Genomic DNA, 13,960 nt, shown 5'->3' with positions numbered 1-13,960 from the left:
ATACAGGTAGGGTTTGTGTACGTGTGTTCATATAGGTGAGTGTGCGTGCGTATTGAACGTCTGCGTCTGTACTCGTGTATTTCGCAAAAAAACATGCGGTGGATTTTATATATTTTTAAAAATATATATATCAATAAGGACATGTACCATCCATAGACGAATATTGTCTATGAGTTTTTAGAATCTTAACGTACAAACAACTCGTACAATAGTATGTACCTCGACGGTGACGGCAGGTTACAGTTTCGATGTTGGCCTTCAACTCCTCTCCCAGCTTCCTTCTAAATTCTTCTAAGATTGCTTCTTCTTCCATGAAGTCTTCCATGGTGTACACCTTCATAGGATCAAAGTCATCGACATCATCTTCTTGTTGCTGCGACATGAGGACTAGATAGAGGAAATGGCAATTGTGGTACTAGATCAGCTGGCAGCACCGCTCCCCCTTCTTATATATGTGCACGTAATTACTTATTAACACTTTTTTTTGAATAATTACTTAATAACACTATCAGCACCATGTTCACACTATTTAGCACTATGTTCACACTATCAACATACCATTCACGCTATCTATTAGAATGCAGTTCACACTACTAGTTCGCAAAAACACGCTCACAATTAGCCTGTTCGCTGGTTGGTTTCAGCTAGGGCTTATCAGCTAGCCAATAGTATTTTTCTCTCAGAACAAACCAGTATCAGTCGGGCTTGTTAGTCTAGAAACCAACCAGCGACCAGGCTCAATATCAGAACACAGTTCACACTACCATAACACAATTCACACTACCAGTTCACATAAACATGCCCACATTATCAAATGGCAGTTCACGGAAACAATGCACTCAGAGCAACTCCAGCCCAGCATGCAAATTGGGCCCCTATTTTTTTCATTTGCATGCTGGCCTGCAAAAAATAGGGACCCAAATTTGCTTCCAACTCCAGCCCAAGACCCTATTCCAGCCCAAGAACGCCCCGCACACGCGCTGCCGGCGCCCCGCCCACGCGCAGCCAGCAACGGCGCCCCGCCCGCGCGCCGCCTGCTCCTCGCCGCGCGAACCCGCCTCGACGTCGACCGCCCGAACCACCTCGCCGCGCGACGCCCTCGCGCTGCGCCGTCCCAGCCGCGTCCCTCGGTGGAGAAGAGCCGCTCCATCTTCATGCGCCTCTTCCCGGAGCCCGACCGGGTGGCCAAGGAGCAGCCCCCTCTCGCGCGATTCCTGCTCCGCGTCTCCTGGGCCAGCCCGCCGCGACGATCCTGCGTCTCCCCTGGTAGCATCTCTATTCTCTAAGCATTCCCGATTCTTAAAGATTCAACCTTTCTTTGGCCAGATTCTTAAAGATTCAGTCTTTCTTTGTACTGCACTGCACCAATAATTTGCCTCCTGCTTCTCGAGTGTCACTAGTAGATTACAATGGTATACTTCATGTCTTTGTGATATATAGTGAGTACTGGAGTGCCCAATTTTTAGGCCTGATCAGCTGCACTTCTATAAGAGTGGCTGCAGCTGTGGCTTCTCAGTTTATACAGTGGCCAGTGAGAGGTGCAACAGGGGTGCTACTGCAGCCAGCAGTTCTGATCAGAGCTTTACTTTACAGGAATGCATTCCAAAGCCCAAAATATTTGCTTGCCAGTTGGAAAAGTTATCTGAAGCTCTCTAATCCAGTAAACAGCATATTTTGCTGCTCCTCCTTGAAGCAAACAAAATGTGTATTGCAAATGTGAAGCAGTGGTTAACTAGACATAAGGCAGCCGTTTACCTTACTCAGGAAAGACCATGGTAGTAGCTTTTGGTACTAGCTAGAACACCTTTCTGCTCGGATTTGTTTTCTTTTGTTTGAAAATGTGCTTGGATTTATTTAAAGGACGATGAGAGGCATGTACAGAAGTGATAATTGAAGTACTTCTCTACTATGCATAGTTTAATTCCTAATTTTGTTTTCAGCATCTATAGTCTCATATTCTTATTTTCGTCATAGTCCTGTATGTATATGAGTTCAAGGAGTGAACCTCAGATATTCTATTCTTATTTTTGTTGCTATGGCAGATGTCAAGGTTTGGAACTAGAGCTCGTCGAGGGTGGGATGAAGAGGATGAATCTGATGATGACGACCTCTTCATCATTGCTGGTCTTCTTGAGGGCTCGAGGAGAAACAAGCGCAAGAAAAAGTTTCGTGGATCGTTGCCGGGTCGCCGCAAAGTGCCACGGAACATTTCTGAAGGTCACAATCGCATCTACCTGGACTACTTCGCCGACCAGTGTGTATACAGTGAGAAACATTTCAGAAGGAGGTTTCGGATGTCCAGGTCGCTCTTTCTACGGATAGTGGATGCAGTGGAGTCTCATGATGACTATTTCCGTCAAAAGCCCGATGCCGTCGGAACTCTTGGCGCCTCTCCCATACAGAAGGTTGTTGCCGCCGTTCGGATGCTTGCCTATGGTATTTCGGCCGACTTTTTGGATGAGTATGTGAGGATGGGAGAGAGCACCATCATTGAGTGTCTGAAACATTTTGTGAAGGCTGTCGTCGAGGTCTTTGGTGAAGAATACTTGAGGGCCCCCAATGCCCAGGACACAGCCAGGCTGTTGGCAATTAATAGCGCAAGAGGGTTCCCAGGAATGCTTGGTTCCGTTGATTGCATGCATTGGAAATGGGACAAGTGCCCAGTAGGTTGGAGAGGAGCATACGAAGGGAAAGAAGATGGGCCGACCATGATCCTTGAGGCCGTTGCATCACAAGATCTATGGATCTGGCATGCATTCTTCGGCCTTCCAGGTTCTCTAAATGATATCAACGTTTTGCGCCGCTCTCCACTCTTCCAAAGTCTGACTTCTGGGACGGCGCCACAAGTGGAATACATGGTCAATGGAAACAAGTACACAATGGGGTACTATCTTGCTGATGGGATATACCCAGCCTGGGCAACGTTTGTCAAAGCTTTTCAACATCCACAGGGCAACAAGAAGATCCACTTCACAATGGCACAAGAAGCAGCGAGGAAAGATGTGGAAAGAGCGTTTGGGGTACTCCAAGCTCGCTTTGCAATTGTGCGGGGTCCTGCAAGAATGTGGGACAAGGAAGATCTATGGTATATAATGCAAGCTTGTGTAGTCTTGCACAACATGATCATTGAGGATGAGCGAGATGAGGAAGATGATTTTAACTACCATCAGGAGGGTGCCCCTGTGTTGCAACCTATGGACTACCAACGTCGTAATCCGCTTGTGCTAGAGGACTTCCTGAAGATACACGACGAGATTGAGGATAGGTCTTCACATGAGCGACTTCGTGATGATCTTGTAGAGCACTTGTGGGCAATTCATAGTTCAAGCTAGTGTTTCTGTGTGGATTTGTACCTGTGCTTTGCTCAATATTTTCATGAGAACATCACCCTGTCCTGTGTACTCTGCACTGTGTCATCAGTTTCTGGGAAAATAAAACCTTTGTAATAACACACCTATATGATATGTGTCATTATTAACTGTCTATTTGACATGACTTCTGACTTCAGTTATGTGTTGCTTCTCATCACTCTGGTTTACTTATCTCTGGTTATTTGATCCAGATCTGTGTTCTTAATTATGTGTGATTTACAGCTTGTAACAGCTTGTAACTGTCTATTTACAGCTTAGATTGGGATGAATTATAGTGCTGCCAAACAAGCCTTCAGGGTTATTATGCCAAAGTGATTACTGCCAAACAAGAATGTGGGACAAGGAAGATCTATTGACAGTATAATTAATGTATGCCAAACAACTATTTAGTTTTGCCATCAAACAAAAGTTCCAAATAAACCAACCAAAGTATTCTGGTTATTTAGGCTTGGTTTCTCTTTTGTTTTTAGTTGGTCTAGCTTTTAGTTTTCAGAAAACAACCCGTAACTCGAATCATCATCAGTCCTGCTCCTGCAGGTCCAATCTATCATTGTCCTGTGTTTACACGACGACATGACAGAGATTAGAAGAGAGAAGAGACCAAGTCATCTCAGTTCCTCCCGTTCCTTCGTTCTCGACCCCACTAATGTGCTAGATTGGTCCGTGGATTGAATAGGTCGTCTGCACATTTTTGTTGCTAATGGACACGTCGTGGTCTATCAGTCGGTGGAACTGGAACTTAGATATGCAGTGTACTTGTGGACTCCAACTTAGATATGCAGTGTTGCCTATTTTTCAGTTTAAGTTCAGTTTTAGTGCAGTAGAATTTATTTTCAGTTTTACTTTTTTTGTTGAGTTCAATTTCAGAGTTCAGTTTGTCCATCAAACAAATCTTAACCTATTTTTAGTTAAAGTTCAGTTCAAGTTTAGCAGAATCATAAATTAAGTAATGAGGAGTTAGTAAAAATTGTTATGAGCTGCTAGTTTTCCAAAGCAAACCTGATGACCAACACTTGTTACACAGTGCTATTTAGGTGTTCCTGCATAACAGTTGGAGACAAAAAAACAAGCTGCATAACTGAAAGAGAGGCAAGCAGAGAAAATTTAGAAAGGAAATTGCAGCCCGACTGTCTTCCAGAAAGTAGCTGCAAGCCAATACAGCTTGCATATGTAAAATTCAGTTACCAGATAACCAGGTCAAAGGTTATCTGAAACCACATTTTTAAACCACATTTTTAAGCCAATACAGCTTGCACTTTTGTATATTTGGCAAGCTCATAACAAAACTAGAACTAAGCTCATAACACAATCACATAGGTTTAGTAATACAATAGCAGCAAGGTAATACAATATCCTAGACTCCACTCTCACCACTAGCCGTCTCGCCTACACTAGCACTCATCGCCTTCGCAATCTTCGCTCTCTTGGACAACACATATGCCCTTTGATCATCGTCCATGGTGGTCACATCACAAAACATAATTTTCTGTTCCTGCTCCCACCGTAGCCGCTGCTCCTCCATCTCAATCCTGCGCTGCTCAAGCATCATATCCTTCTCCCACCTTTCTTTCTTCATCTTATGTTCCTCGGTCTTCATTACTATCAAGTTTTGCATCATATTCTTGTACTCGTCATCTCCTTCATTCTTTTTCAGCTTCTCTTTGGATTGCTTTCTACCCGGAGGTCGGGCTTTCTTGGCACAAGGGATTGAGGAGCTCTCTTGGCCTTGGGCGGTTGACTCTCCTTCATTCTTTTTCAGCTTCTCTTTGGATTGCTTTCTACCCGGAGGTCGGGCTTTCTTGGCACAAGGGATTGAGGAGCTCTCTTGGCCTTGGGCGGTTGACTCATCGTCTTGTTCACTTCCTACTGGGAGGTTGAGCTCTCTGGACTTGGCCGGCCTCTTGTTGCCTTCAAGTGTCGATTCGAACTTCTGAGTATGCCTCAACGTGAGCCAGCAATGTTCGAATTGACAATTTTTGCCCTTCGCTTTTCTGGCATACCTTGCTTGAGCTTCCAGCAGCTGCAGCAAAGATCAAGTGCATGATTAGATATATAGCAATGACAAGATATATAGCAATGACAAGATATGGGATGAACCAATTACATGCTCTTGGTATGGAATGCCACTTGGATGACGACGCTCAACCTCCTCGTAGTAGCCTTGGAATTTCATGCACTCCTTTAGTATGATCCCAAAGCGATGCTCGAGTGAATTTGCACTCCTATCGGACTCAAAGTCCCTATTCTTGTGGAAATCATTTGCGATTCTCTCCCAATAAGTTTTTCCTGGCTGGTCATTCCCTATGATAGGGTCATTGCTGATATGAATCCAAGATTTGCAAAGTTGGATATCTTCAAGATTACTATAGTTGCTGCCTCGCTTGGATGATCCTTTGCTGCCAGTACTTGGAGTGGCATCCTGCTGCCTCAGCAACTCCAAATCATCACCCACTTCCTGTGTGATCATGTTTGTGTAATATCCAGCTGCACTTGAAGTCCTTGGTTCCTGCAAAGACAGTGCAAAAGGTGAAATCAAGCATCTCAAGATATGGCTGGCATATATATCTCAAGACAGTGCAAAAGGTGAAATCAAGCACTTGGAAGATGTGAGCATCATGTCAGCCAGAAATAAAATGACAGAACTATACTCAAGCAGTCAAGCATATTGCTATGCATATGCATATCATGTATGTACAATACATACGTGCTGCTCCCCTTCTAATTAATTGGAGGTAACAAGCACAAACGGTCAGTTAGGACGTGGTGCCAATAAACTAAACACATGGTAAATGCCTCAATTAACCAGACATAATAGCTGTAACATTCAGGGATGAACAATCCCACACAACAGTTTCTCACAGAATCAACCAGTTGAGGAATGCTGGATCCCAACCACACCAGCACTCAGTCAGTCACATAGACAATGCATGAGCAAGATGGCCTGTTGTCCTAAACCAAATGATTCACCCAACCAAAGCGAACACAAGACTGATTTATACAAGAAACAAGTGCTCTAGACAAATGATTCACCCAACCAAAGCGAACACAAGACTGATTGAGTATGGCATTCAGTCACATGGGTATTCTTACAGTCTACGAACACATACCGAGTAGGCAGGCGTCCAATGGTTGGGGCTGAAGTCGTCGCCGGCAACCTCATAGAGCTCTGCTGGTGATGTTGTGGTGCTGCCGGCATCCCAGGTGGCGGCGTGAGGCTCCGTGAAGGTCAACGCGCGAGGGGCGAGTAGAGGCTGGTCGTTGGGGAGCCGAGGAGGTAAGCCGCTGTCGGGAGGAGGCATCCTGCCGCCGCCGCCGCCGCCGCCGGGAGAAGGGCCTTCTTGGCGACGTGGAAGGTTGGCAGTGAGGGGAATCGAGGAGGATTGGCGATGAGGAGCCACGAAGGCACGCCATTTCGTGGCAGCAGCCGAACGGGGAGGCAGCGCGCCTCCGGAGAAACCCGGCGCCGCCATGTTCGCCGGAGCCGGCAGTGAGGGGGGCGAGCGGTAGCGGGAGACAGCGCGCCGGTGTCAGCGGGAAGCAGCCAAGGCGGGGCGACGCGCGCGGCGCAGCTGGCAGCGGCGGCGCGGTCGCGTGCGTGCGTGCGGCGAGGTCGCGCCGATGGGGAGAGGAAAAGTGGGGTGGGCCCCACGGGATAGGGGGGTGCTGGATCTGGAGGGTTGAGATTATAATTTGAGGGGGCATGTAAAATGGGAGCCCATCTTGAGGCTCCACTGGAGTTGGATTTTTTTCTAAACTCCTAAAATTTAGGGTAGGGGCCCAGGTAGGGGCTTGGGCTGGAGTTGCTCTAACAGTTCACAGCAACATACTCACATAAACACCATGAAGAACACTATTTGAAAAGCCATGTGTTAACATTTCGTAACGTCGACTAGTAAATTTGTAGCCGTATGTATGGTTTCAGATGGCTAGCGCTCGGAGACTCATAATTTGTATTGGTTCAGGTAACGTGGCCCGTGTCCAATTTGATGGTGTTCGTTCGTGTTTGCGAACACGAGTGCTTAAGTGTTTACGGTACGGGTAATGAACAGGAGAGTGTTAGGTTCTATGATTCAAGAGTTCAGAGCTTTGATCCACTAAGAGAGAGCTCAGGTACTCCCTTGTATAGCTTCTGATTTAGAGACGTAGTGGATGGGCCTGATCGAACATATTCTGCTAGATGTTGGATGAGCTGATCTAGCAAAGAAATGGTTGGATGAAGTTATTCATCTTTGTTAAACTTGATCGTTAGGGACTAATTAGGTTATTTTGTTGTTAATGAATAATTGTTATGCCAATATTAATATTTATTAGGGATAATTAGTCCATTTTATTATTAATTAGTATTAATTAGAATAATATTTATAATGGTTAAACATAATTTGTTATTATTTAATAGTATAATTTGTTATTATTTAATAGTTAGCGTGATAGGATTAATGTTAATTGTCCATTCATTAATATATCATTATCTATTATCATTTGAAGCTATTAAGAGATATATTTAGTTAATTTTCTTTCACATCCATTCAAGCAAACAAAAGGAATTTGTTTTATCTCATTCATCTAACCAGACACATTAACACGGGTCACGGCATCCCTGAAATGATGGATCGTCTTGTTCCATCCAACTTTGTAGTTAAACCAAACACACCTTTAGCGCTAAAATAAGAGGCATTTAGTTTGGTAAGTGTCCAAACTTCAGCATATGAATAGGCGACGTGTGGTGTTGGGAAAAAAATGGCAGCAACAATACAGTAATCTATCCCTCACAATGTGATGAAAAATGAGGGTAATATCTACCATTAGATTAGCAGTGAAATTATAACAATCATATGTACAATTGACATAGTAATTTACGTGGAAAACCTCCTTAAGGTGAGGAACAAAAAACATGAGGCTAACTGGTCCACTCCAAGGTCCAAGCTTCCACTATAATCAACGTGTGGGTACAAGGAGTATTCTCTAGAGTAAAAAGTAGCAACACATTCATTAAGTTGCAAAGTTAGCATAACCATCTAACAAGAGAAATGATAACAGACAAATAGAGAACTCATGGTTCTGTCCCCCATGGTAATCAATTTATATCTCCCAAACTACTATGAACACATTTGGTAGGCATGTCGATCCAAAGTCCCTTACCACTGTGTTGGTGATAAAAAATGGCTAGAGGACATTGTGATGATGTTTATAATGATAAAAGGGTCCCAAAACATATTTTGGATCATCATATTGGGCCTTGGGAAGCAAAACTGGAGAAGGAGGCTGTGGGGGTTATACCCCTGGTACCACAAGATGGTACAAGATACGATTTACTAGGACTCTTACATATATTGTAATTCAAATAGAATACCTACCATATAGCCGACTAGGATACTTTCCTTGTAACCCTACCCCTCCAGAGTATATAAGGAGGGGCAGGGGTCCCCTAGTTGGCATCCAGATACAAACCCCTGGGCTTAGCCTAGAATCTCTCATCTCATTCACAATCAATACAATCCACCAGAACACAGGACATAGGGTATTACGTCAAGTTGACGGCCTGAACTTATCTAAATCTCTTGTCTCTGCACCTGTGTTACCATCCGGTTCCTGATCACGCGCACCTCCACCACACAATCTACCATCATGGGTATACCCCTCGGTGGACTATCGACCATATTTCGTTGACAGTTGGCGCGCTAGGTAGGTGCGTGCGTGCTGATCCTTCGGCGAGCCAGATGGCAGTTTTCGTCGATATCTACTAAAAAATCGGACTCGTCTCCCTCGTTCGCGATCTACTTCACCTTCGCTGCGGTTCGGTGGCATGCGTGTTTCCTACCATGCGCCACCGCATGAGGATGGGCACTCGACGCCACACACACGCAAGGAGAAAGTGCTGACACTGGTGAAAGGTCCTAAATGGCTAGAGGAGGGTGAATAGCCTATAAAAAAATTCTACAACAACACTTAAGACAAGTGGTTAGTAAACTAAATAGCTAAAAGCAAGTGTTGCGCTAGCTCTAAGAAAGAGTTGCAAGTCTCCTATCCACAAGTCTAGTTGTCTATGATCACTATGGAACACACTCAACTAAGTTGCTCTAACTACACTAGAGAGCTAACTAAAGGTAAACTACTTTACACAAGTATATGAACAAAGTAATACAAAGTGGGTAGAGAATGTTATACCGAACTGGCAAGCGATCAACAATGAATATCCAATGAATACCAAGGAGACAATTGATACACAATTTTTCTTCCGAGGTTCACTTGCTTGCCGACAAGCTAGTCCCTATTGTGACGATCACTCAACTTGGAGGTTCACGCGCTAATAGGCATCACACGCCTAACCCACAAAGGGTGCCACACAACCAACACAAAGAGGAGGACACTCAATGTCACGAGCAATGTATTAGAGTCACCTTTCACAAGCTTCCACGGGGAATAGGCACAAGAACCCCTCACAATCACCAATGAGTGTGGCCAAGAACAATCACCAATCTTGCTAACACTCCTCCACTACACCAAGCCATCTAGGTGGCGGCAACCACCAAGAGTAACAAGAAACTCACAGCAAAAAAGATTTCCAAGTGCCACTAGATGCTATCACTCATGCAAATGCACTTGGAATCGCTTCCAACTCACTTTGATGCACAATCAAGCAAGAGATTGAGTGGGAGGGGTTTGACTTGGCTCACAAGAATGCAATATTGGTCAAAATATGCAAGAGTATGAGCCCAAACCGACCAACATCTATTTATAGACCCCAAGAGGTAACTAGCCGTTATGCACTGCGGGGATCTGGACTCCTTGGTCCGGACCATCTCTCGGGCGGTCTAGACCAATGGACATGGGCCTAGACCCCCTTGGCTGCCAATCAGTGATCACCACGCGTCCTCGAAGTTTGAAACTAGTCGTTGTCGGGCTTGCCGAGCTCCGAACCTGACTCCCTGGGATACCGTCCGGAGCAATGCTCAACAGAGTCCGGACGCATCCAGAGAGATCTAGAGAGCACCAAAGTGCTCTGGACCTGATCCGGTTCAGTCGTCCAGACCAAGCAAGATGGTCCAGATCCCCTTTGTTACACCTAGAAGTGCCACATGTCCAAACCCTTGCCAACCGAACCGAGGAACCATGGTCCGGACGAGCCAACTCGCCATGGTCCGAACGAATCTTCACGAGGGTCCGGATGGATCCAGAGAGCTCCCGAGAGGGCTAAAACCGTCTAGACCTAGTCCGGACCGAGCGTCCGGACCAACCTCCAACGGTCCGGATCTCATCAGCACAGTGCCGAGCTAGGGTTAGGTTCCGGACCCAAGCACAATGGTCCGGACCACCTACACCCTATAGTTCGGAGCAGGTTTTTCAATTCCTTTCAACTCCTTTCTTCTTCCCTTGTTCTCATGTGCTAACACCAAAGTGTTCCACCACTTGTGCACGTGTGTTAGCATTTTTCAAAGCATTTTCAAGGGTTAAGTTAGCTCACTAGGTCCTAATGCATATGCATGTATGAATTCACCTAGTGGCACTTGATAACCGCAATCACAAATGATTTTTTTCTCTTAATAGTACTGGCTATCAATTCTAAATGTGATCACACTCTCTATAGTGTCTTGATCACCAAATAAAAAATGGCTCCTATGGTTATACCTTTGCCTAGTGCCATTTTTGTTTCTCTTTCTTCTTTTCTAAATGTGAAGCACTTGTTCACCATCTTGTGGTCAGTCACCATCTAGCTCCACCACTTGGATTGGACCACCCTAACTTATCTACACACTTAGGCATAGGGTTAGTCCAATAAGTTTCATCAATTAAACAAAACCAAACTAGGACTTTCAACTAGGATTTGATCAAACGAGTAATCACACGATCAAATCGGCTGGAGATCCGATTCGTTTTGGGCTCCCGATTGGACTTGCATCGGCCAACACAAACGAGGAGATTCCTTTCTTTCGCTTACTTCTGATTTTCTATTCTACTCGGAATCAGTTGCTATTCTTATACCTCCATTATTTTGATTACTGACGTGAACTCTTATTTCCATGCTTGGATGTATGGATTGGAGTTGCCTTTGTTTGCAAGTTGAACTGCAGGTTCGAGACACCCATGTGTGTTGGCATGCACACATGCAGGTTAGGCGGATTAGTAGGTGCCGTCCACGCTGCATCAGGTGACCAAGAACGGAGGACGAGAAGCTGCCTAGGCGATCAGCGGCCAAGCAGTACCCTCGCAATTGTTTGCGAACCGATGAAGACAATGCGAGAAATAGCACGCAGGAGGACATCTACAAATGGCCACGTCTGTGACTTGACGACTGCTTCGACGACTCGGACTTGATCGGGAACCAGTCGGCCACACATCCCTACTGGTAGGCTTCATCATTAACTACCCACTCGGCCACAATGACGACCTGTCTTCACCAACAAGCTAAGTGTTATTTTCTTAAATGTTTTAATCAAATATTTCTTCAATCACCATACATCTTCCAAGTTTTCTTCAAGATTCTTTACCGACCACCCTAAGGGTGCGCTTAGCATCTAATTATGTTTCTTTGCCTTTTACTCTTGACTAAGTCGCTAAAGTATTCAGATGGAACACGCTTTCATCGTGAGGCAAAGAAGTGACCCTGTTTCCGATTGTTTACACTAAAATTTGAGAAGAAGAACGCGAGAACTCGAAGCTTCCAAGATTGTATCATCAAGGAATCAATTGCATAAGGATCGATATCAGTTGATTCACATGCGGCACTGGAATCGGCTCTCTTCGAATGACGTCAGTAGATAACGACAATGAGCTATGGTTGACGTCGGGAAAGACACGTCAGACTCTATAAAAGAGAAAGATTAGGGTCTAAATTATCTTAAATTAGGAATGTTTTCTCTTTACCAAAGATTGTAATAAGTCGTACTTGAGTATGATTCATACTTAGGTTCCGGGTATAAATATCAGACCCTGGCTACTATAAAAAGGACATCCAATCAATCAATACAAATTACTTTTTTCGGCTTCACGCCAACCCTTAGGAGTAGGAGTAGTATAGATCTCGGCGAGTTCTTCAACAAGCAGGGCTGCATCGGTCCGGCCGACCTCCGGCTTGTCTGCAAGTAGCGTCATGGCTTATGCTTTGGTTTGTAAGGCTGCATCGGTTAAGTTCGACCTCCACTACGAGCTTTAGCATAAGCTAGTTATCGATCCTTATCTAGTTTAAGTATGACTGCATCGGTTAAGTTCGACCTTCACTGCTCGAATTAGATTAAGGTCAAGTTATCGGCTCTACCTGAGGGTGGCATCCTTCGGGTAGATTCATTAAGTTACTGATCTTACTGATGTTCTTATTATCATTAGTTTTAGCAATATCAACCTGTCTAATCAAGATCGATCTAGATCGGCTTCATATTCTTTTAGTCCATCGTTTATCTTGTTACATTGCGACAATTCTTACTTTAAACGACGCATTATGTTTCATCGGCTGTTCTACTTCGATCTTGATTGCGCATAGTATGCGGTTAAGGCATGTTTGATCCTGAGAAGGTTTACTAGCTAGTTGAATATGGTCTATAGCTCGCTATTATGGATGTATCGATCTGGTCGACCTCCACTGTTAGTACCTTAGATCGGAGTATGCTAGTTGGTAGATCTACTTTCGATCAGACATGACCATGACTGTTTGCTATGCCCATATCGGCTAAATAGCCGATCGTCTGTGCTTTAACGCCTATAGTGTGTCTCCATGATTCTGTTAAATGTGAATAGATCTGTTTATTTTAAAGGTTTAATTTGTTATCTTTATCACGACTACCATTGATCCGGTCGAAACCTACTGTTAAAGATGATAGGTTAGGTCTGATGAGTTCATAGGTTTGTCCATGTTAAATAGTCAATTGTTCACACCAATGTTTTCCTAAACGGTAAACGGTCTTTACACTGGTCGCCTCTTCGTTTAGCGTTTAGACTGTTTACATAGTGTTTAAACGAAGTTAAACGGTCTAAATGTTTTTGTACTTTAAAAAAAAAATATAATTATATATGTGTATGTAAAAAATTAAGTATTCTAGCATTTATATATATTTATCTGAGAAAAAATCAATTATTTTGGTATGTATATATATTTATGCATGTGAAAAGAACAAAATATAGATATTTATGCATGTAACATATTAAGTGTACACATTTATAAATATAATAAACTTAAGTATATAAATTTATCCATACAAAACTGAACTAGATTTACCTCGTGTTCGCCTAAACAGCCGTTTAAACAGTTGTTTAGCCCGTTTAATGCTGTTTATCTCCGTTCCATTTAGGCCGTTTAGACCGTTTTTCCCATTTTTTGACCGTTTAAACGGTCAACCGTTTAATTTCTGTTTACCCCCTAAATAAGACAGTTTACCACCGTTTACCGTTTACTGACCATTTAAGACGAACATTGGTTCGCACACTGTAGTCTCTTTTTTACCTGAATCGGCTATTTAAGCCAATTCGCTAGTGCTTTCACATATATAGCATGTTTTTCAGAAAACCTGTCAATATATAGGCAATTTTATGGATTCTTTGGTTTTAGTTTGTTATTATCATCATAGCTGCCATCGATCCGGTCGAACCTCACTATTGAT

The 13,960-nt window shown here is 43.9% G+C and overlaps 2 protein-coding genes across 2 annotated transcripts; one reads left to right on the top strand and one right to left on the bottom strand.

Annotated features, from left to right (window-relative positions):
- The first annotated feature begins 2,294 nt into the window (after positions 1 to 2,294).
- LOC136499355 (protein ALP1-like) lies at positions 2,295 to 3,332 on the top strand. The gene has a single exon (XM_066495046.1). It carries the CDS (start codon positions 2,295 to 2,297, stop codon positions 3,330 to 3,332), a length of 1,038 nt encoding a protein of 345 aa, XP_066351143.1.
- Positions 3,333 to 4,725: 1,393 nt separating this feature from the next.
- On the bottom strand, positions 4,726 to 6,841 carry LOC136499354 (uncharacterized). The gene is made up of 4 exons (XM_066495045.1): positions 6,479 to 6,841; positions 5,476 to 5,877; positions 5,202 to 5,391; positions 4,726 to 5,096 (listed from the first exon to the last, which is right to left on the bottom strand). Exons 1-4 carry the CDS (start codon positions 6,839 to 6,841, stop codon positions 4,726 to 4,728), a joined length of 1,326 nt encoding a protein of 441 aa, XP_066351142.1.
- Between the last annotated feature and the right edge of the window lie 7,119 nt (positions 6,842 to 13,960).

This window comes from Miscanthus floridulus, chromosome 13 (genome assembly GCF_019320115.1).
Source record: "Miscanthus floridulus cultivar M001 chromosome 13, ASM1932011v1, whole genome shotgun sequence".
Taxonomy (NCBI): Eukaryota; Viridiplantae; Streptophyta; class Magnoliopsida; order Poales; family Poaceae; genus Miscanthus; species Miscanthus floridulus.
This window is presented reverse-complemented; position numbering and strand designations above follow the sequence as displayed.